General features: G+C 38.6%; 2 protein-coding genes across 3 annotated transcripts in view; both read left to right on the top strand.

The window, feature by feature from the left end:
* Positions 1-1,997: 1,997 nt before the first annotated feature.
* LOC117303307 lies at positions 1,998-22,656 on the top strand. The gene is made up of 27 exons (XM_033787473.1): positions 1,998-2,085; positions 6,872-7,138; positions 7,576-7,842; positions 10,457-10,729; positions 10,979-11,251; positions 11,502-11,774; positions 12,024-12,296; positions 12,546-12,818; positions 13,068-13,340; positions 13,590-13,862; positions 14,112-14,384; positions 14,634-14,906; positions 15,156-15,428; positions 15,678-15,950; positions 16,200-16,472; positions 16,722-16,994; positions 17,245-17,517; positions 17,767-18,039; positions 18,289-18,561; positions 18,811-19,083; positions 19,223-19,495; positions 19,745-20,017; positions 20,267-20,539; positions 20,789-21,061; positions 21,311-21,583; positions 21,835-22,078; positions 22,650-22,656. Exons 1-27 carry the CDS (start codon positions 1,998-2,000, stop codon positions 22,654-22,656), a joined length of 6,879 nt encoding a protein of 2,292 aa, XP_033643364.1.
* Positions 21,499-23,257, top strand: part of LOC117302922 — a 39,547-nt gene continuing 37,788 nt past the window's right edge. Inside the window, exons 1-3 of one of the 2 annotated variants that reach the window (XM_033786907.1) lie at positions 21,499-21,583; positions 21,835-22,107; positions 22,650-22,925. In XM_033786907.1, the coding sequence (XP_033642798.1) occupies positions 22,691-22,925 (235 nt within the window). In that variant the 5' untranslated portion in view covers positions 21,499-21,583; positions 21,835-22,107; positions 22,650-22,690. The remainder of the gene's footprint in view (positions 21,584-21,834; positions 22,108-22,649; positions 22,926-23,257) is intronic. The other variant, XM_033786909.1, reaches the window with a different exon arrangement.

The raw sequence follows: 23,257 nt of genomic DNA, 5'->3' as shown, positions 1-23,257 counted from the left end.
CATTGAAACATTGTATTTCTTTCTCTGTGTGTTTCTTTAATGGGTTAAATTTTTGGGTGTAACTGATCTCATGACCTTCATTATGTGGTAACCTACCGTGGACCACCATACTATAATGATATTCGGTTAAAGGGAAGGTACACGTTTGGTAATTACTCAAAACAAATATTAACTTAAAAACTGACTTAGTAACGAGCATTTGGAGGTGTTGGTAGTAGTAATAACACATTGTGGGAAACGACTCCCTCTGAAGTAACGTAGTTTTTGAGAAATAGGCAATTTCTCACTTAAATAATAAAAGACTTCTAGCTAGAAGTCATTTATTCCTATCTGAAAGCACACCAATTCGTCCAACAAGGGTGTTTTTTCTTCATCATTTTCTCGCAACTTCGATAACCGATTTTCACAGGCTTGTGATTTTATGCATACGTTGAGACGAACACTGGTCTTTGACGATTACCAAACGTGTACAGTGCATTTAAGGAGCATGGTCCAAAGGGGAAGACAGTGAAATGGCTTGGGTATCTTTGTTTGAAAACTTATTTTGACTTTGTGTGCTCCTTTGTATCATGGAAAGTTTCGCTGTTCTTTTTTTTTAGCAAAGAGTTCGTTCCAAAGAGTGAATTATTCCCTGGTTATACGAAGAATTAAAGTGATGGTTTTGTACTATTGTAACTTATGCCCCCCTCTCGCACTCTTCGTTCTTCTGCTAAGTCCCTTTTAACTATTCCTAGAATTTCCTCATCGTATGGCGATCGTGCCTTTTCCGCTTGTGCTCCTAAACTTTGGAACGCTTTACCTAATAACATCAGGTGCTGTAGTTCTCTTCCATGATTTAAAAACTTGCTGAAAACTCATTTATTTAAATCGTCTTATACACTTAGCTCGTTGTCTTGACAGTAGATTATTCATTGTATAATTGTTTTATTATGTTCTACATTTCTTTTTTGTTGTATGTATTGTTTTTTGTTTTGCGCCTCGGAATAGAGTTTTGTACACTAGATAGATGGCGCATTATAAATGCATTATTATTATTATTATGTTTTCTATGGGTTACCAAGTATGTAATGATGCATATAATATAGGTCTTTAAAATGAGTCATAATAATACAATAAAAAAATAACATTGAATAAGCCTTCTACTTGAACTTCTACTTCCATGAATAATCCAAAAGCAGATTAACCAGCAAACCAACGTTTTGTGAACGGCTCCTTTATTGTAAAACACGCTTGTTTGTATAACATTAGTTGATTTATGGATCACAAGAAAGAGCGGTGTGTCATTAGTGACACAGGCACAGTGTGAAACTTTTCACTGCGGATAACACTGTTCTACTCGACCAACATCTAGGCTAGTTCCTGGTAATACATTCTCCTCTAAGCCAACAAAGTCACGTGCAAACCCGTAAAACTTAATTTCAGTAAAAGGCACACCAAATCACGGGGATTTGTACGATGTTTTGCTGATTTCCGGTGGGCAGTATGTTTTCAGAACAAGGGCAGATCTATGGTGTTCCGTGCATTGTGAAATATTTTTTAGCGCACGTCCTTCGTTGTATTGTTTTGGTAAGCCATTGGCTATTTTGGGTTTTTGTGATTAGGCGTCAGACGTTTTTTGTTAAGAAAGTTTATCTTGGTGACGCCTTTGTTAGGGTCATTTCGCAGACCGTTCGTCTGCCAATCAGTTTGAGCTATGGGTATGTCGACAGAGAAGAAGCAACCAATCAACAGTGCCGTTGCATGCAAGATGGAGACGCCCATCAGCGTGTGACCGATATCATAGCTATCCAAAGCAGTAATACTGATCATAGCTAAATACAACTCCCGATACGAGTACCAAAATCTGGAGTGGTAAGAGAGCAAGGAAACTCCCATGGAAAACGTGATTTTTAAAACTGCGATATTGCTTGGAAAGATAATTTTAAAGACAACAGCAGGCAACTTATAGGGGGTGGGCAAAGATTGTCTTTCTACCGGCCCGTGGGTGAAGGGGCACAATGAGTCCACGCCGTGGTGGTACGGCGTTGTTGGCTGGCGTGGCTGCCTTACTAGTGGCCGTTATTCTGCCGCTGGCGAAAGCCCAAGGTAACTTGAACTTCATTAGTTTATTTTTGCCTAAATATATAAAGTTGATCATAAAAGCCCCCCCCCCCCCCGATATTCAAGTAAGCTCGAAAATACTGAAAAAGTACCACTTTTAATGAAAACTTATCCAATTTGCATTTTTTATTTGGACACCTGGCTGCGAGGCCGGTTGGACCAAACTGTAACCGTTTTCTCAAATTTCAACCATGATAACCGTATCAACATCATTGTATTACTATTTTATGGTAATCATGGTGCAGCCATCTTGAATTTGTTTCCACTATCAATGTAACCAAACCGAGGCTGGAAGGACAAAATAGTCTGGTTCCTATTTGCAAAATTATTATTCGCATTCATTATTGTTGTTCGATACAAGGAACATGACCAAGATGGAGACAGCGTGATAAAGGTCTAGGCCAGTTAGAACTAGATACAGATGAGTTTTGGTGCCGTTTGAAAACTTTCTCGGTTGAAGGGGCCTACATAACTTTTGTGCATTGAAAACGTTATCACTCTACTATGTTTTTACGGACGTTTACGTTTGGTCCATGACTCTGAAAACTAAACAAAAATACGTGGAAATACGGCTGCAGCTTTGGATAGTATAATGCATTTTGGAAACATTTCACTTCGAGTTGAAAACGCGACCACATTTTAAACCGAAATTTTATTGTAACTGTGTTCATTGAGGGTGTATAATGTGTAAAGCAATCGAACGGTCCCATAAGCAATAGGTATAGTATGTGCCATGTTTAGTTTGATTGTGTATACACAAATCTATTATAAGCAGATTGAAACGGCTTATATTGCGACTTCTCCAGATCCATATCCATATCCACAATATTGTTTATCGGATGGTAATAAGTTAAAAGAATCCTGTGAAGTCACCTTTTCTAACATTGAAGGTTCGCCTTCCAGGGCACTTTTTAGATAAAATTCAAAGTTCTGTGGTGTATGCTGGTCTAGCTAGCGATCAAGTTTCAAGTTTGATCGCTAGCTAGACCAGCATACACCTTAGTCAGCGCTTGCGTAATGGGCCGTTTTTGCGATGTTGTGTCGCACGCGAAAAGGGTGCACCACAGGCCAAAATTCATGCGCTAAGCCCCGGTGTGGCGGTTTCAGTCTTCCGCCGTGTTCAGTTTTCCGGGTGACGTAGCCAGACATTTCAGCACGTTGTTCGAACGGTTTTAGCTTTCCGGTGTGTTCAGTTTTCCGGGTGACGAGACAATACACACATCACATCTGTAATTACACACTGTAAACAAATTGGGTAAAAAATTTCCCAACTTTTTACCCAATTATTTAAGGGCGAATAGTGAACTACTCCAACTTTTGGGCAAAATATTACACATCAAAGTTAGGCACTCTGATTGCCAAATAATTGGGTAATATTTCCTCATCAATAGTTTGGTATATTTTGGTAACCAACAGGGGCTCAGTGGTTCGTAGATGCTTTGGAAGGTTTTAACTAAAATACAGTTTGTTTCCTGTTCAGTTGTTGTACACAGTCGTGAAAGTTGCAGCGCAAGCACACGCAAACATGCCACAACCGGCGTTGCACATAATGGCATGATAAAACTGAAACTAAAAACTGAAACTAATTCAACAGTAGTGTCACTTTGTTGCTCCCTCTGCAACTGCACGACTATGTACGACTGAATAGAAAACACAACTTCATTTAGTTAAAAATTAACGTTCAAATTTGATCTATATCTACTGGAAAACCCCGCTCGTCACAGCCACTCCTCCACTCGCCGTGTTGGAAAATATCGTTATGTTTTTTCATACCTTGCCCAACTTTTGGGCAACTCTTTGATCGTAGTGCGCATGATCGGATGATTTTGACCAACTTATGTGCATCATTTTAACCAACAATCGAAATTAACTAAAATTACCAAAAAAGTTGCTCCAATAAATAAACAAAAGTGTAACCAATTCAGATTACGAATTATTTGCCCAAAACTTGCCCAAATTTTGTTCCACTTTTTAAACAAAAAATTGGCAAACAAAATGTTTGTCCAACACCAAATGGTTTTGTTGGGCAATTATCGACCAATAATTGTTGAAGTTACTTTGCCCAACAAATGATTTGACCAACGTTTTTGCAGAGCACAGTATTGACTTTGTTGTCACATCTATAAACTGCTCTTATTTCCTTTTATTTCCATTTTAACTAATTTCCCAAGAAAATTTGACTAAATCACCGGACCATTTCTCTGTATTTCAACGTGTAAAGCACCATCTATATTACCCTTGAAATGGGGGCATGTTTTTCTTCCATGACCAACTCCTAAACACACCAAATTCTCTCATACGATCCGTTCGCCGCTCGTTGTACTCGCGGACGCCGCCCGATGACAGCTACCGGAGAGTTAACACGGATTACTCAATACGACACTAAAAATTGACTACTTCCGCGTGCTGTGCGCAGGGGTCGCATGACGTAATGTTACCGTATTTGGTCATTCGGAAAACTGAACACGGCGGAAAGTTGAAACCGCCACACTTGTGTGATAATTTTTGGGTTAAACTTTTGAGGAGCTGATGATAATGTAGGCTTTAAAATAGGCATTCAATTGGGCTTTGGAATGGGAGGTAGGCCTTTGCCCCATAATTGGTTTTCAAGTGGCTGAGAGACTTTCAATTGTTTTTTTCAAATATTAAAAACTAATTTGAGCATTGGTTACTTTGGGAGTTTATTTTATTTATTTATTCATTTTGATTTTTTGGACAATAAAAACAAGCAGAATGAGAGGCCGTCCAGGGAAAGGCAAAGTCAACCAAAAACTGTCATAAAAAGAAAGATGTGCCCTCCCATACCTTGCTCGTAGAAAGGGTAAAATGTATATTAGAGGGGCTTACATAACACTGAGAAATCATAAGAAACTGTGGTGAAAATTAAAACAAACGCCGCCGGGGATGGCAAGCAATTCGAGTCTGTGAACGCCACAGGCATGGGTTCTGCCTGTGATCCAGTGTCGTAGTGCTTTTCATCAATCCTTTCAAAATAAGGAATTTTTTTTATTGTTGATGATGGCGATTCTATGGCTCTTTTCGAATCCACGGATATGGCCCTTTTAGCAAAGCGGTTGCTGTTGATGCTTTGACAATAATTTGCGCGTGTTTTGCGCTTTGCGCTTTGCGTAAGCGTTGAGGGCTTCACAGACAAGAGGATGGAGCCTGAAGCCGAATCAAAAGCCGAAGCCGTGGTTTCGAAAAGGGCCTCACCGCAGAAAAAGAAGCAAAGAAAAATGTAGCGCCCTCAAGTGTTAGATACAATTGTTTATAAATATTCTGGATGCGCACGCTTCAAAAAGGCAACGTTGTGATCGAGGAGCATGAATCAAGTCATCATGGAGGTATGAAAGCCATCGGAACTTGTGTATTTTCCCCAAACATCAAATATATCTTGTTTTAAAATGGCCTGATTAATGATTCATGTTGTGTAACCAATGATTGACACGGAAGAGGCAAGTTTAGTTTGATGTTGTAATTCTAAGCCAAGCCCAACAACAAGTAGTAAGGGAATAAATTAATAGCAAAAACTAAATATAAGTTAAATTTAATTAAAGTAAACTTAAAGGAAAGGCCAACTTACTAATAATATATTTATGGCCAATCATCTTATGATCTTGTTATGCTTGCGTTTGCAACATTGGAATGAGTGAGTGGCCGGAACAGTAGATTTGGGAGGGGTTGGGGGGGGGGGGGCAGTGATGTCAGGTTCAGCATAATGTATAAATATTTAGTGTGTATTGTAAAGATCTTGGATTTTGAATAATAGTCTGTATCCTGCCACCACTTTTTCACAAATTTTTACAAAATATTTCGTGTCAAAATAAATGAAAAAGTGGTGGCTTGATTTTCCAAAAGGCAGAAATTCGAAAAGGAATCACTGCACTTTTTTCCTTCCCGAACTTATACTGTACAGTTTAGTAGAACTCACTTGGTAGAGTGCCAATAAATTGGTTCTATTTCAGCCAATTAAAGCCAATGGACACTTTCGGTACAGAATGTTTTTTTAAAGTTCAAAGATTTACAAATAACTTACAGGGTTTACAGAAGGTAATGGTGAAAGACTTCTCTTAAAATATTATTATTCCATGAAATGCTTTACTTTTTGCGAAAACATTAAAACAATATAAATTCTCGATATCAAGAATTACGGATTTATTTTAAACATATGTCATGACACGGCAATTTGCGGAAACAAGGGTTGGTTTTCCCGTTATTTTCTCCCGACTCAGATGACCGATTGAGCCTAAATTTCCACAGGTTTGTTATGTTATATACATGTTGTGATACACGAAGTGTGGGCCTTGGACAATACTGTTTACCAAAAGTGTCCAATGGCTTTAAGCAAAATCAACTGATGTCGTCGGACAACTCGACAGTCGTCTCTACATACAGGAGGTCAAACAAGTTCAACTCAACAGGTCAAACAACTGGACGAGTCAGACGACTCGAGAGCTTGTCCTTTCAACTGTAGACCTGACCTGTCATTCACAAATTGACTTTTGATGTTGGCATAAGATTCGTGTGACGCCAGCTTGCAGCTGACTGCACACAAACCCACTTGGCACTGGGGGTTATGCTGTGACTGGGCACGGGCAACAAAATATTATTTAATGCGGTGCTGGACACAAAAATTAATCTAGTATGTACAACATGTTTACTAGTACTGGTATTTTTTTGCGACTATCCCAAGAACATCACTCTGACCCTTCAAAAGGTATAAAAAACCTTTAACATTAACTAACAACAAATTGTTTTGATTTCAATGCAGTCATGGCAGTGGAAATCTCCTGTCCAAATAACGAGACTCAGGCTAATGATCGTGGGCTGTCAACCGCTAATGTCACCTGGTCAGCAGAACCATCAGCCAATGACTCAGATGGCAGTGTAATCAACTCTACCAACATTACATGTGTGAACGAGCTTGGCAATGTTGTGGCTTCAATGGACCCGTATCCAGTTGGCCAAACGACTGTGAACTGCACTGCTCAGGGGCAGAATGAAACGGCATCTTGCGTCTTTTACATCACGGTGAATGGTAGGTGTTTATGTTGGGCAATCGGTAGTCTTGGTGCAAGACGTTCTTGTTGAGTTGGTCAAAACCCAAATCACTCAATGCTACACACGTTTCCCAGTTTCCCAGACGGTGTAACAACAGTGACTTGTAGAGCTAACGATACTAGTCTAAATGAAGGGTCCTGTGCATTTTTCATCAATGTTACTGGTAAGTATCTTTCGGAGCTGATCAAAGTGTATTTGTGTTTGATTTGTACAAAAGCTGGAATTAATTTGCAACTTGAGTTTGAAATAACCTGGATTGTTTCTGATTTTAAATTGTCTTTTTTCAGTTAAGTTTCATGTTTACTAGTACTGGTATTTTTTTGCGACTATCCCAAGAACATCACTCTGACCCTTCAAAAGGTATAAAAAACCTTTAACATTAACTAACAACAAATTGTTTTGTTTTCAATGCAGTCATGGCAGTGGAAATCTCCTGTCCAAATAACGAGACTCAGGCTAATGATCGTGGGCTGTCAACCGCTAATGTCACCTGGTCAGCAGAACCATCAGCCAATGACTTCGATGGTAGTGTAATCGACTCTACCAACATTACATGTGTGAACGAGCTTGGCAATGATGTGGCTTCAATGGACCCGTATCCAGTTGGCCAAACGACTGTGAACTGCACTGCTCAGGGGCAGAATGAAACGGCATCTTGCATCTTTTACATCACGGTGAATGGTAGGTGTTGAATGTTGGGAAATCGGTAGTCTTGGTGCAAGACGTTCTTAATAATAATAATTTGGGGGCTAATCATCCTTACTCGCAGCTAAGAGCTGAATTGCAAAGGACGCGGCTACAACGTGTTTGAGAAGCAGGCATGCAAGGGCCATGGAGCACAGCCAAGATTGAAAGTGTTTGATTTTTCCCGAGGGAGGAAAACCGGATAGTCTGGAAAACCCTTGTGGCACAGCAGAGAACCAATGCACAACTCAACTCACATATGGCCCTGGCCTGGAATCAAACCGGGGTCACCTTGGTGAGAGGCAAGCACTTTACGCACATGCCAACCGTACCAAAAAACTCTTGTTGAGTTGGTCAACCTGTATGGTAATCTTTCCTAAATCACTCAACGCTACACACGCTGGGACTATCCACCCATAGAGGGCGTTTCTGTAAGCTGTTATTCACAAGTGTGGTAGGGTCATAGAGTTATTTATCTTCAAGTATGGAGTGGTGATAAAAACCTATATTGCACGGCTAATATCACTACCATGCGTATTGTGTGTTCTGTGTCATGCGCCAAGTTTGCTTGAAGATAAATACGTTATCACACGCGCGCTCGTGGAAATACGGAAAATACAGCGCGTCTGCGTCCCATATCCAACTCGGCCTTCGGCCTCGTTGGATATGGGACGCTATATTTTTCCGTATTCCACTCGCGCTTGTGTGATAACTTATAATATAAGAACTAGAGAGTGCACGAGTGATGCTTCGTGCACAAACGCCACGGGACCGCAAGATGACAAGCGCGTCATTCTGCACGCGCGTTGAATATGAAATACACGTGTGAGGTTTTTTTTATTGAACACTCACGCGATGCTGTTTGTTCAACTTACAAAATGGCCGCACAAACACACGCTGTGAGATGCCAGTTTTGTCAACTTTTGTTATTGTTGCGAAGTAAAGTGCACGGCTACAAGTAGAGTATGGGAACGCGATAGTTGAGTGATAGTGAATAGCAACGTCTTGCACCAAGACTAGACTATCGGTTGTGGGTCCGCCTGACGCTTATTTTTCTGTATTTTATTCTGTTTAATATGAATGTTTGTAATGCAATGTTTTACTAATCTGTTGCTACTTTTTTAACTGTTGTGTATTTTTAAAACCATATTGCTAATATTTTTATCCTGTATTTTAATGTTCTTCTTGGCTGTACAGCGCTTTCAAACAGTGTTAAAGGGTGTAAGTAACTTTTGTAGGACAAAAAACACAATGTCCACAGATTTACACTAAACTTACACAGTTTGAAGATAATGATAGTAGAAAGCTTCCATGAAAATACTACGTGCTGAGGTGCTGTATGAAAACAATGTCATTAAATTATTTTAATCATTTTTTTACTCATTTCTCAAAAACTACAGCACCTCAGTAAGTAATATTTAAAGGGAAGCTTTCCACTATCATTATCTTCAAACCCTGTAAGTTTGATGTAAATCTATGGACATTTTGAAAAAGTACCCAAATCCTTTAAAGCGCTTTATAAATGCATTTAAGTTAAGTTAAGTTAAGGTTGTTCTCTGGATCTGTCAATCTGCAATTCTTAATGGGTCGCTTCTGTTGGATAGCTCAGACTTAACTAACCACACCTTTGAAGTTGGAAAAAAACCAAGTGTTGAATTATAATGAAAAGGTGTTCAACTGGTGAAAGTTAGGATCGACTGAAAGGTCAGATCGACCGAATCCATCCATACTTAACAGCAGACGAGGGGAGCAGATTACTAATTACGCCCGGGTGGATTACTAATTATGTAATTACCTCAGGTGGATTACTAAATACACCTGGGCAGATAAGGCCAAATAAAACAAAATACCAGTTGATCATCCAGATTTTTCAAAAAAGGGGCATGAGGGCCTTATTATTTACTATTTTTTTTTTTTCCAAGATGGCCGCTTTGTATTTCAATCAAACAGGCCACCAATAGTCTTCAGTTTGAACTCATTGCAAACTTATTTTGTACCTATTTGTTGCATGAGGACCTGTGTTAACACTATTACTGTATTAGTATTAACACTTTTTAATAGGGTCAGATTTGTAAAATGATTTGCTGGTAGGCATTCACTATTATTGTTTTCGAAACAGACAGTTACACGTGTTCGAGAGCATCACGTTAGATTCAGAAAAAGCTCCCAGGTCAGTCCTTTCTTTTCCTTCTTTTATTCATCACAAAAAGCGAAAAATAACAAATAGTAAAAAAAAAAAGGATGCAGCCCCAACAAAGGATGCGGGCGGGGAGTGGGGACGATCAATTGGTATTTTTTTTTAGTTTGGCCTAACTACGCCAAGTGGATTACTTACTCAGCAAGGCGAATTACAAGCCCTGGATGGAGTACTACCCCAGGTGGGGTACTAATTAAAGAGGAACTGATTACTAATTACGCCCGGGTTGATTACTAATTACGCCCACGCCCGGGTTTTTAAGTTCGGATTTTAATTTGCCTTTTCCAATTAAGAGTCACGTGACCAGAGATGCAATATATTCAGTACAATCTCAAAATTTTGAGTTGTTTTTTTGAAAAAATTATTTGCCAAATGATAAGTGTTGGCTTAACATGTTTGTTTTGTTTTTGGCAGACAACGAAGCTCCGAATGTCACGTGTCCAACTGATAATACTACCAATGTGGATGCTTCATTGGCTGGTGCCTATGTGATTTGGTCAGTTTCACCGAATGCCACTGATGTTGTTGATGCTACAGTTAATGCTGACAGCGTTGTTTGTGAAGATCATCTTGGCAATAATGTGACATCTGGTGAATTTTTCCAAGCCGGTGTAACAACAGTGACTTGTAGAGCTAACGATACTAGCCTAAATGAAGGGTCCTGTGCGTTTTTCATCAACGTTACTGGTGAGTATTTTTTTGAGGGCTGACCATTATTGTCCTTGATTTGTTTTAACAAAAGCTGGACTTAATTTGAAATTTGAGTTTGTAACAACCTGGATTGTTTCTGATTTTAATTTGCCTTTTCCAATTAAGAGTCACGTGACCAGAGATGCAATATATTCAGTACAATCTCAAAATTTTGAGTTGGTTTTTTGAAAAATTATTTGCCAAATGATAAGTGTTGGCTTAACATGTTTGTTTTGTTTTTGGCAGACAACGAAGCTCCGAATGTCACGTGTCCAACTGATAATACTACCAATGTGGATGCTTCATTGGCTGGTGCCTATGTGATTTGGTCAGTTTCACCGAATGCCACTGATGTTGTTGATGCTACAGTTAATGCTGACAGCGTTGTTTGTGAAGATCATCTTGGCAACGTTGTGACTTCTGGTGAATTTTTCCAAGACGGTCTAACAACAGTGACTTGTAGAGCTAACGATACTAGCCTAAATGAAGGGTCCTGTGCGTTTTTCATCAACGTTACTGGTGAGTATTTTTTTGAGGGCTGACCATTATTGTCCTTGATTTGTTTTAACAAAAGCTGGACTTAATTTGAAATTTGAGTTTGTAACAACCTGGATTGTTTCTAAATTTTAATTTGTCTTTTTCACTTAAGAGTCTTGTGACCAGAGATGCATTATATTCAGTACAATCTCAACATTTTGATTTGGTTTTGTGAAAAATTATTTGCCAAATGATAAGTGTTGGCTTAACATGTTTGTTTTGTTTTTGGCAGACAACGAAGCTCCGAATGTCACGTGTCCAACTGATAATACTACCAATGTGGATGCTTCCTTGGCTGGTGCCTATGTGATTTGGTCAGTTTCACCGAATGCCACTGATGTTGTTGATGCTACAGTTAATGCTGACAGCGTTGTTTGTGAAGATCATCTTGGCAACGTTGTGACTTCTGGTGAATTTTTCCAAGACGGTCTAACAACAGTGACTTGTAGAGCTAACGATACTAGCCTAAATGAAGGGTCCTGTGCGTTTTTCATCAACGTTACTGGTGAGTATTTTTTTGAGGGCTGACCATTATTGTCCTTGATTTGTTTTAACAAAAGCTGGACTTAATTTGAAATTTGAGTTTCTAACAACCTGGATTGTTTCTGATTTAAATTTGTCTTTTTCACTTAAGAGTCACGTGACCAGAGATGCATTATATTCAGTACAATCTCAACATTTTGATTTGGTTTTTTGAAAAATGATTTGCCAAATGATAAGTGTTGGCTTAACATGTTTGTTTTGTTTTTGGCAGACAACGAAGCTCCGAATGTCACGTGTCCAACTGATAATACTACCAATGTGGATGCTTCATTGGCTGGTGCCTATGTGATTTGGTCAGTTTCACCGAATGCCACTGATGTTGTTGATGCTACAGTTAATGCTGACAGCGTTGTTTGTGAAGATCATCTTGGCAACGTTGTGACTTCTGGTGAATTTTTCCAAGACGGTCTAACAACAGTGACTTGTAGAGCTAACGATACTAGCCTAAATGAAGGGTCCTGTGCGTTTTTCATCAACGTTACTGGTGAGTATTTTTTTGAGGGCTGACCATTATTGTCCTTGATTTGTTTTAACAAAAGCTGGACTTAATTTGAAATTTGAGTTTGTAACAACCTGGATTGTTTCTGATTTTAATTTGCCTTTTCCAATTAAGAGTCACGTGACCAGAGATGCATTATATTCAGTACAATCTCAACATTTTGATTTGGTTTTTTGAAAAATGATTTGCCAAATGATAAGTGTTGGCTTAACATGTTTGTTTTGTTTTTGGCAGACAACGAAGCTCCGAATGTCACGTGTCCAACTGATAATACTACCAATGTGGATGCTTCATTGGCTGGTGCCTATGTGATTTGGTCAGTTTCACCGAATGCCACTGATGTTGTTGATGCTACAGTTAATGCTGACAGCGTTGTTTGTGAAGATCATCTTGGCAACGTTGTGACTTCTGGTGAATTTTTCCAAGACGGTCTAACAACAGTGACTTGTAGAGCTAACGATACTAGCCTAAATGAAGGGTCCTGTGCGTTTTTCATCAACGTTACTGGTGAGTATTTTTTTGAGGGCTGACCATTATTGTCCTTGATTTGTTTTAACAAAAGCTGGACTTAATTTGAAATTTGAGTTTGTAACAACCTGGATTGTTTCTGATTTTAATTTGCCTTTTCCAATTAAGAGTCACGTGACCAGAGATGCATTATATTCAGTACAATCTCAACATTTTGATTTGGTTTTTTGAAAAATGATTTGCCAAATGATAAGTGTTGGCTTAACATGTTTGTTTTGTTTTTGGCAGACAACGAAGCTCCGAATGTCACGTGTCCAACTGATAATACTACCAATGTGGATGCTTCATTGGCTGGTGCCTATGTGATTTGGTCAGTTTCACCGAATGCCACTGATGTTGTTGATGCTACAGTTAATGCTGACAGCGTTGTTTGTGAAGATCATCTTGGCAACGTTGTGACTTCTGGTGAATTTTTCCAAGACGGTCTAACAACAGTGACTTGTAGAGCTAACGATACTAGCCTAAATGAAGGGTCCTGTGCGTTTTTCATCAACGTTACTGGTGAGTATTTTTTTGAGGGCTGACCATTATTGTCCTTGATTTGTTTTAACAAAAGCTGGACTTAATTTGAAATTTGAGTTTGTAACAACCTGGATTGTTTCTGATTTTAATTTGCCTTTTCCAATTAAGAGTCACGTGACCAGAGATGCATTATATTCAGTACAATCTCAACATTTTGATTTGGTTTTTTGAAAAATGATTTGCCAAATGATAAGTGTTGGCTTAACATGTTTGTTTTGTTTTTGGCAGACAACGAAGCTCCGAATGTCACGTGTCCAACTGATAATACTACCAATGTGGATGCTTCATTGGCTGGTGCCTATGTGATTTGGTCAGTTTCACCGAATGCCACTGATGTTGTTGATGCTACAGTTAATGCTGACAGCGTTGTTTGTGAAGATCATCTTGGCAACGTTGTGACTTCTGGTGAATTTTTCCAAGACGGTCTAACAACAGTGACTTGTAGAGCTAACGATACTAGCCTAAATGAAGGGTCCTGTGCGTTTTTCATCAACGTTACTGGTGAGTATTTTTTTGAGGGCTGACCATTATTGTCCTTGATTTGTTTTAACAAAAGCTGGACTTAATTTGAAATTTGAGTTTGTAACAACCTGGATTGTTTCTGATTTTAATTTGCCTTTTCCAATTAAGAGTCACGTGACCAGAGATGCATTATATTCAGTACAATCTCAACATTTTGATTTGGTTTTTTGAAAAATGATTTGCCAAATGATAAGTGTTGGCTTAACATGTTTGTTTTGTTTTTGGCAGACAACGAAGCTCCGAATGTCACGTGTCCAACTGATAATACTACCAATGTGGATGCTTCATTGGCTGGTGCCTATGTGATTTGGTCAGTTTCACCGAATGCCACTGATGTTGTTGATGCTACAGTTAATGCTGACAGCGTTGTTTGTGAAGATCATCTTGGCAACGTTGTGACTTCTGGTGAATTTTTCCAAGACGGTCTAACAACAGTGACTTGTAGAGCTAACGATACTAGCCTAAATGAAGGGTCCTGTGCGTTTTTCATCAACGTTACTGGTGAGTATTTTTTTGAGGGCTGACCATTATTGTCCTTGATTTGTTTTAACAAAAGCTGGACTTAATTTGAAATTTGAGTTTGTAACAACCTGGATTGTTTCTGATTTTAATTTGCCTTTTCCAATTAAGAGTCACGTGACCAGAGATGCATTATATTCAGTACAATCTCAACATTTTGATTTGGTTTTTTGAAAAATGATTTGCCAAATGATAAGTGTTGGCTTAACATGTTTGTTTTGTTTTTGGCAGACAACGAAGCTCCGAATGTCACGTGTCCAACTGATAATACTACCAATGTGGATGCTTCATTGGCTGGTGCCTATGTGATTTGGTCAGTTTCACCGAATGCCACTGATGTTGTTGATGCTACAGTTAATGCTGACAGCGTTGTTTGTGAAGATCATCTTGGCAACGTTGTGACTTCTGGTGAATTTTTCCAAGACGGTCTAACAACAGTGACTTGTAGAGCTAACGATACTAGCCTAAATGAAGGGTCCTGTGCGTTTTTCATCAACGTTACTGGTGAGTATTTTTTTGAGGGCTGACCATTATTGTCCTTGATTTGTTTTAACAAAAGCTGGACTTAATTTGAAATTTGAGTTTGTAACAACCTGGATTGTTTCTGATTTTAATTTGCCTTTTCCAATTAAGAGTCACGTGACCAGAGATGCATTATATTCAGTACAATCTCAACATTTTGATTTGGTTTTTTGAAAAATGATTTGCCAAATGATAAGTGTTGGCTTAACATGTTTGTTTTGTTTTTGGCAGACAACGAAGCTCCGAATGTCACGTGTCCAACTGATAATACTACCAATGTGGATGCTTCATTGGCTGGTGCCTATGTGATTTGGTCAGTTTCACCGAATGCCACTGATGTTGTTGATGCTACAGTTAATGCTGACAGCGTTGTTTGTGAAGATCATCTTGGCAACGTTGTGACTTCTGGTGAATTTTTCCAAGACGGTCTAACAACAGTGACTTGTAGAGCTAACGATACTAGCCTAAATGAAGGGTCCTGTGCGTTTTTCATCAACGTTACTGGTGAGTATTTTTTTGAGGGCTGACCATTATTGTCCTTGATTTGTTTTAACAAAAGCTGGACTTAATTTGAAATTTGAGTTTGTAACAACCTGGATTGTTTCTGATTTTAATTTGCCTTTTCCAATTAAGAGTCACGTGACCAGAGATGCATTATATTCAGTACAATCTCAACATTTTGATTTGGTTTTTTGAAAAATGATTTGCCAAATGATAAGTGTTGGCTTAACATGTTTGTTTTGTTTTTGGCAGACAACGAAGCTCCGAATGTCACGTGTCCAACTGATAATACTACCAATGTGGATGCTTCATTGGCTGGTGCCTATGTGATTTGGTCAGTTTCACCGAATGCCACTGATGTTGTTGATGCTACAGTTAATGCTGACAGCGTTGTTTGTGAAGATCATCTTGGCAACGTTGTGACTTCTGGTGAATTTTTCCAAGACGGTCTAACAACAGTGACTTGTAGAGCTAACGATACTAGCCTAAATGAAGGGTCCTGTGCGTTTTTCATCAACGTTACTGGTGAGTATTTTTTTGAGGGCTGACCATTATTGTCCTTGATTTGTTTTAACAAAAGCTGGACTTAATTTGAAATTTGAGTTTGTAACAACCTGGATTGTTTCTGATTTTAATTTGCCTTTTCCAATTAAGAGTCACGTGACCAGAGATGCATTATATTCAGTACAATCTCAACATTTTGATTTGGTTTTTTGAAAAATGATTTGCCAAATGATAAGTGTTGGCTTAACATGTTTGTTTTGTTTTTGGCAGACAACGAAGCTCCGAATGTCACGTGTCCAACTGATAATACTACCAATGTGGATGCTTCATTGGCTGGTGCCTATGTGATTTGGTCAGTTTCACCGAATGCCACTGATGTTGTTGATGCTACAGTTAATGCTGACAGCGTTGTTTGTGAAGATCATCTTGGCAACGTTGTGACTTCTGGTGAATTTTTCCAAGACGGTCTAACAACAGTGACTTGTAGAGCTAACGATACTAGCCTAAATGAAGGGTCCTGTGCGTTTTTCATCAACGTTACTGGTGAGTATTTTTTTGAGGGCTGACCATTATTGTCCTTGATTTGTTTTAACAAAAGCTGGACTTAATTTGAAATTTGAGTTTGTAACAACCTGGATTGTTTCTGATTTTAATTTGCCTTTTCCAATTAAGAGTCACGTGACCAGAGATGCATTATATTCAGTACAATCTCAACATTTTGATTTGGTTTTTTGAAAAATGATTTGCCAAATGATAAGTGTTGGCTTAACATGTTTGTTTTGTTTTTGGCAGACAACGAAGCTCCGAATGTCACGTGTCCAACTGATAATACTACCAATGTGGATGCTTCATTGGCTGGTGCCTATGTGATTTGGTCAGTTTCACCGAATGCCACTGATGTTGTTGATGCTACAGTTAATGCTGACAGCGTTGTTTGTGAAGATCATCTTGGCAACGTTGTGACTTCTGGTGAATTTTTCCAAGACGGTCTAACAACAGTGACTTGTAGAGCTAACGATACTAGCCTAAATGAAGGGTCCTGTGCGTTTTTCATCAACGTTACTGGTGAGTATTTTTTTGAGGGCCTGACCATTATTGTCCTTGATTTGTTTTAACAAAAGCTGGACTTAATTTGAAATTTGAGTTTGTAACAACCTGGATTGTTTCTGATTTTAATTTGCCTTTTCCAATTAAGAGTCACGTGACCAGAGATGCATTATATTCAGTACAATCTCAACATTTTGATTTGGTTTTTTGAAAAATGATTTGCCAAATGATAAGTGTTGGCTTAACATGTTTGTTTTGTTTTTGGCAGACAACGAAGCTCCGAATGTCACGTGTCCAACTGATAATACTACCAATGTGGATGCTTCATTGGCTGGTGCCTATGTGATTTGGTCAGTTTCACCGAATGCCACTGATGTTGTTGATGCTACAGTTAATGCTGACAGCGTTGTTTGTGAAGATCATCTTGGCAACGTTGTGACTTCTGGTGAATTTTTCCAAGACGGTCTAACAACAGTGACTTGTAGAGCTAACGATACTAGCCTAAATGAAGGGTCCTGTGCGTTTTTCATCAACGTTACTGGTGAGTATTTTTTTGAGGGCTGACCATTATTGTCCTTGATTTGTTTTAACAAAAGCTGGACTTAATTTGAAATTTGAGTTTGTAACAACCTGGATTGTTTCTGATTTTAATTTGCCTTTTCCAATTAAGAGTCACGTGACCAGAGATGCATTATATTCAGTACAATCTCAACATTTTGATTTGGTTTTTTGAAAAATGATTTGCCAAATGATAAGTGTTGGCTTAACATGTTTGTTTTGTTTTTGGCAGACAACGAAGCTCCGAATGTCACGTGTCCAACTGATAATACTACCAATGTGGATGCTTCATTGGCTGGTGCCTATGTGATTTGGTCAGTTTCACCGAATGCCACTGATGTTGTTGATGCTACAGTTAATGCTGACAGCGTTGTTTGTGAAGATCATCTTGGCAACGTTGTGACTTCTGGTGAATTTTTCCAAGACGGTCTAACAACAGTGACTTGTAGAGCTAACGATACTAGCCTAAATGAAGGGTCCTGTGCGTTTTTCATCAACGTTACTGGTGAGTATTTTTTTGAGGGCTGACCATTATTGTCCTTGATTTGTTTTAACAAAAGCTGGACTTAATTTGAAATTTGAGTTTGTAACAACCTGGATTGTTTCTGATTTTAATTTGCCTTTTCCAATTAAGAGTCACGTGACCAGAGATGCATTATATTCAGTACAATCTCAACATTTTGATTTGGTTTTTTGAAAAATGATTTGCCAAATGATAAGTGTTGGCTTAACATGTTTGTTTTGTTTTTGGCAGACAACGAAGCTCCGAATGTCACGTGTCCAACTGATAATACTACCAATGTGGATGCTTCATTGGCTGGTGCCTATGTGATTTGGTCAGTTTCACCGAATGCCACTGATGTTGTTGATGCTACAGTTAATGCTGACAGCGTTGTTTGTGAAGATCATCTTGGCAACGTTGTGACTTCTGGTGAATTTTTCCAAGACGGTCTAACAACAGTGACTTGTAGAGCTAACGATACTAGCCTAAATGAAGGGTCCTGTGCGTTTTTCATCAACGTTACTGGTGAGTATTTTTTTGAGGGCTGACCATTATTGTCCTTGATTTGTTTTAACAAAAGCTGGACTTAATTTGAAATTTGAGTTTGTAACAACCTGGATTGTTTCTGATTTTAATTTGCCTTTTCCAATTAAGAGTCACGTGACCAGAGATGCATTATATTCAGTACAATCTCAACATTTTGATTTGGTTTTTTGAAAAATGATTTGCCAAATGATAAGTGTTGGCTTAACATGTTTGTTTTGTTTTTGGCAGACAACGAAGCTCCGAATGTCACGTGTCCAACTGATAATACTACCAATGTGGATGCTTCATTGGCTGGTGCCTATGTGATTTGGTCAGTTTCACCGAATGCCACTGATGTTGTTGATGCTACAGTTAATGCTGACAGCGTTGTTTGTGAAGATCATCTTGGCAACGTTGTGACTTCTGGTGAATTTTTCCAAGACGGTCTAACAACAGTGACTTGTAGAGCTAACGATACTAGCCTAAATGAAGGGTCCTGTGCGTTTTTCATCAACGTTACTGGTGAGTATTTTTTTGAGGGCTGACCATTATTGTCCTTGATTTGTTTTAACAAAAGCTGGACTTCATTTGAAATTTCAGTTTGTAACATTCTGGCCAAATGATAAGTGTTGGCTTAACATGTTTGTTTTGTTTTTGGCAGACAACGAAGCTCCGAATGTCACGTGTCCAACTGATAATACTACCAATGTGGATGCTTCATTGGCTGGTGCCTTTGTGATTTGGTCAGTTTCACCGAATGCCACTGATGTTGTTGATGCTACAGTTAATGCTGACAGCGTTGTTTGTGAAGATCATCTTGGCAACGTTGTGACTTCTGGTGAATTTTTCCAAGACGGTCTAACAACAGTGACTTGTAGAGCTAACGATACTAGCCTAAATGAAGGGTCCTGTGCGTTTTTCATCAACGTTACTGGTGAGTATTTTTTTGAGGGCTGACCATTATTGTCCTTGATTTGTTTTAACAAAAGCTGGACTTAATTTGAAATTTGAGTTTGTAACAACCTGGATTGTTTCTGATTTTAATTTGCCTTTTCCAATTAAGAGTCACGTGACCAGAGATGCATTATATTCAGTACAATCTCAACATTTTGATTTGGTTTTTTGAAAAATGATTTGCCAAATGATAAGTGTTGGCTTAACATGTTTGTTTTGTTTTTGGCAGACAACGAAGCTCCGAATGTCACGTGTCCAACTGATAATACTACCAATGTGGATGCTTCATTGGCTGGTGCCTATGTGATTTGGTCAGTTTCACCGAATGCCACTGATGTTGTTGATGCTACAGTTAATGCTGACAGCGTTGTTTGTGAAGATCATCTTGGCAACGTTGTGACTTCTGGTGAATTTTTCCAAGACGGTCTAACAACAGTGACTTGTAGAGCTAACGATACTAGCCTAAATGAAGGGTCCTGTGCGTTTTTCATCAACATTACTGGTGAGTATTTTTTTGAGGCCTGACCATTTTTGTCCTTGATTTGTTTTAACAAAAGCTGGACTTAATTTGAAATTTGAGTTTGTAACAACCTGGATTGTTTCTGATTTTAATTTGCCTTTTCCAATTAAGAGTCACGTGACCAGAGATGCATTATATTCAGTACAATCTCAACATTTTGATTTGGTTTTTTGAAAAATGATTTGCCAAATGATAAGTGTTGGCTTAACATGTTTGTTTTGTTTTTGGCAGACAACGAAGCTCCGAATGTCACGTGTCCAACTGATAATACTACCAATGTGGATGCTTCATTGGCTGGTGCCTATGTGATTTGGTCAGTTTCACCGAATGCCACTGATGTTGTTGATGCTACAGTTAATGCTGACAGCGTTGTTTGTGAAGATCATCTTGGCAACGTTGTGACTTCTGGTGAATTTTTCCAAGACGGTCTAACAACAGTGACTTGTAGAGCTAACGATACTAGCCTAAATGAAGGGTCCTGTGCGTTTTTCATCAACGTTACTGGTGAGTATTTTTTTGAGGGCTGACCATTATTGTCCTTGATTTGTTTTAACAAAAGCTGGACTTAATTTGAAATTTGAGTTTGTAACAACCTGGATTGTTTCTGATTTTAATTTGCCTTTTCCAATTAAGAGTCACGTGACCAGAGATGCATTATATTCAGTACAATCTCAACATTTTGATTTGGTTTTTTGAAAAATGATTTGCCAAATGATAAGTGTTGGCTTAACATGTTTGTTTTGTTTTTGGCAGACAACGAAGCTCCGAATGTCACGTGTCCAACTGATAATACTACCAATGTGGATGCTTCATTGGCTGGTGCCTATGTGATTTGGTCAGTTTCACCGAATGCCACTGATGTTGTTGATGCTACAGTTAATGCTGACAGCGTTGTTTGTGAAGATCATCTTGGCAACGTTGTGACTTCTGGTGAATTTTTCCAAGACGGTCTAACAACAGTGACTTGTAGAGCTAACGATACTAGCCTAAATGAAGGGTCCTGTGCGTTTTTCATCAACGTTACTGGTGAGTATTTTTTTGAGGGCTGACCATTATTGTCCTTGATTTGTTTTAACAAAAGCTGGACTTAATTTGAAATTTGAGTTTGTAACAACCTGGATTGTTTCTGATTTTAATTTGCCTTTTCCAATTAAGAGTCACGTGACCAGAGATGCATTATATTCAGTACAATCTCAACATTTTGATTTGGTTTTTTGAAAAATGATTTGCCAAATGATAAGTGTTGGCTTAACATGTTTGTTTTGTTTTTGGCAGACAACGAAGCTCCGAATGTCACGTGTCCAACTGATAATACTACCAATGTGGATGCTTCATTGGCTGGTGCCTATGTGATTTGGTCAGTTTCACCGAATGCCATTGATGTTGTTGATGCTACAGTTAATGCTGACAGCGTTGTTTGTGAAGATCATCTTGGCAGTAATGTGACTTCTGGTGGATTTTTCCAAGACGGTGTAACAACAGTGACTTGTAGAGCTAACGATACTAGCCTAAATGAAGGGTCCTGTGCGTTTTTCATCAACGTTACTGGTGAGTATTTTTTTGAGGGCTGACCATTATTGTTCTTGATTTGTTTTAACAAAAGCTGGACTTCATTTGAAATTTGAGTTTGTAACAACCTGGATTGTTTCTGATTTTAATATGTCTTTTTCACTTAAGAGGCACGTGACCAGAGATCCATTATATTCAGTACAATCTCAATTTTTTTATTTTATTTTTTATTTTTTATTATTTGCCAAATGATAAGTGTTGGCTACACATGTTTATTTTGTTTTTGGCAGACAACGAAGCTCCGAATGTCACGTGTCCAACTGATAATACTACCAATGTGGATGCTTCATTGGCTGGTGCCTATGTGATTTGGTCAGTTTCACCGAATGCCACTGATGTTGTTGATGCTACAGTTAATGCTGACAGCGTTGTTTGTGAAGATCATCTTGGCAACGTTGTGACTTCTGGTGAATTTTTCCAAGACGGTCTAACAACAGTGACTTGTAGAGCTAACGATACTAACCTAAATGAAGGGTCCTGTGCGTTTTTCATCAACGTTACCGGTAAGTATCTTTTTGAAATAATCATATTGTCATCAGCATTAGACCGTGTAAGTTATATGTTAATCTGTGATCTTCACGATTTTTGTTTTTTACCCATTCTGTAACGTTCCTTCGAAGGCAGTGGACTCTATTGGTAGTTATACAAAATAATTATCAGCATAAAACCTCTTTTGGTAACAAGTAATGGGGAGAGGTTGATGGTATAAAACATTGTGAGAAACTGCTCCCTCTGAAGTGACGTAGTTTTCGAGAAAGAAGTGATTTTCCACGAATTTGATTTCGAGACCTCAAGTTTAGAATTTGAGGTCCCGAAATCAAGCGTCTGATCGCACACAACTTGGTGTGACCATAGATGTGACAAGGGTGTTTTTTTTCTTTCATAGTTATCTCGCATCTCCGTTGACCAATCGAGCTTAACATTTCTTAGGTTTGTTACTTTATGCATATGATAAGATACACCAAGTGAGAAGACTGGTCTTTGACAATTGCCAATAGTGTCCACTCACTTTAACGGCTAATCTTTTTGTTGGTTACCATTACAGACAGTGAACCTCCTACTGTCTACTGCCCAAGTAGCGTCCTCATGAGAAATGTGGATCCTTCAATGGCAGTAGCTAATGTGATTTGGTTGCCCTTACCCTCTGCCAATGATACTGTCGAAGGTCCCATTGATTTTACTAATATCATATGTTGGGACCACCTTGGCAGCATAGTGACGTCAGGAGATGGATTTCCAGTTGGCTTGACCACAGTGACCTGCAGAGCCAATGATACTGTGCCCAATGAAGGATCATGTGATTTTAACATCACCATTATAGGTAAGATTTCCTCTTACAGATTCCTCTTTTTCAAGCTTAATTCTCTAATGTAGTGAGCTCGAGTAACTTGAACTTTTCTCCAGCTCAATATAAGTTGTCCCTGATATACATGTACTTTCTGAATTTACAATTTCATAGAGCTGCTTAAGCATAAAATTTTGCTTAAGCAAAAAATCCTTGCTTAGTAAAATCAGATTACCGGCCAAGACTCCACTCAATTGTTATGCTAAGTAAACAACAGCTAAATACCAGTCACAAGCAATGTATATGGCATGACATTTTTGCCAGTAACATGTGAAAAATAAGCGAGCTATTTTCGTGCTTAAGCGAAT

This window comes from Asterias rubens, chromosome 19, assembly GCF_902459465.1.
Source record: "Asterias rubens chromosome 19, eAstRub1.3, whole genome shotgun sequence".
NCBI lineage: Eukaryota > Metazoa > Echinodermata > Asteroidea > Forcipulatida > Asteriidae > Asterias > Asterias rubens.
This window is presented reverse-complemented; position numbering and strand designations above follow the sequence as displayed.

Bases quoted from the DNA above. Each gene is read 5' to 3' on its own strand.
- LOC117303307 (XM_033787473.1), top strand. From the start codon at position 1,998: ATGAGTCCACGCCGTGGTGGTACGGCGTTGTTGGCTGGCGTGGCTGCC. The intron at 18,562-18,810 runs GTGAGTATTTTT...TGTTTTTGGCAG, and splicing joins GTTTTTCATCAACGTTACTG to ACAACGAAGCTCCGAATGTC. The intron at 19,084-19,222 runs GTGAGTATTTTT...TGTTTTTGGCAG, and splicing joins GTTTTTCATCAACGTTACTG to ACAACGAAGCTCCGAATGTC.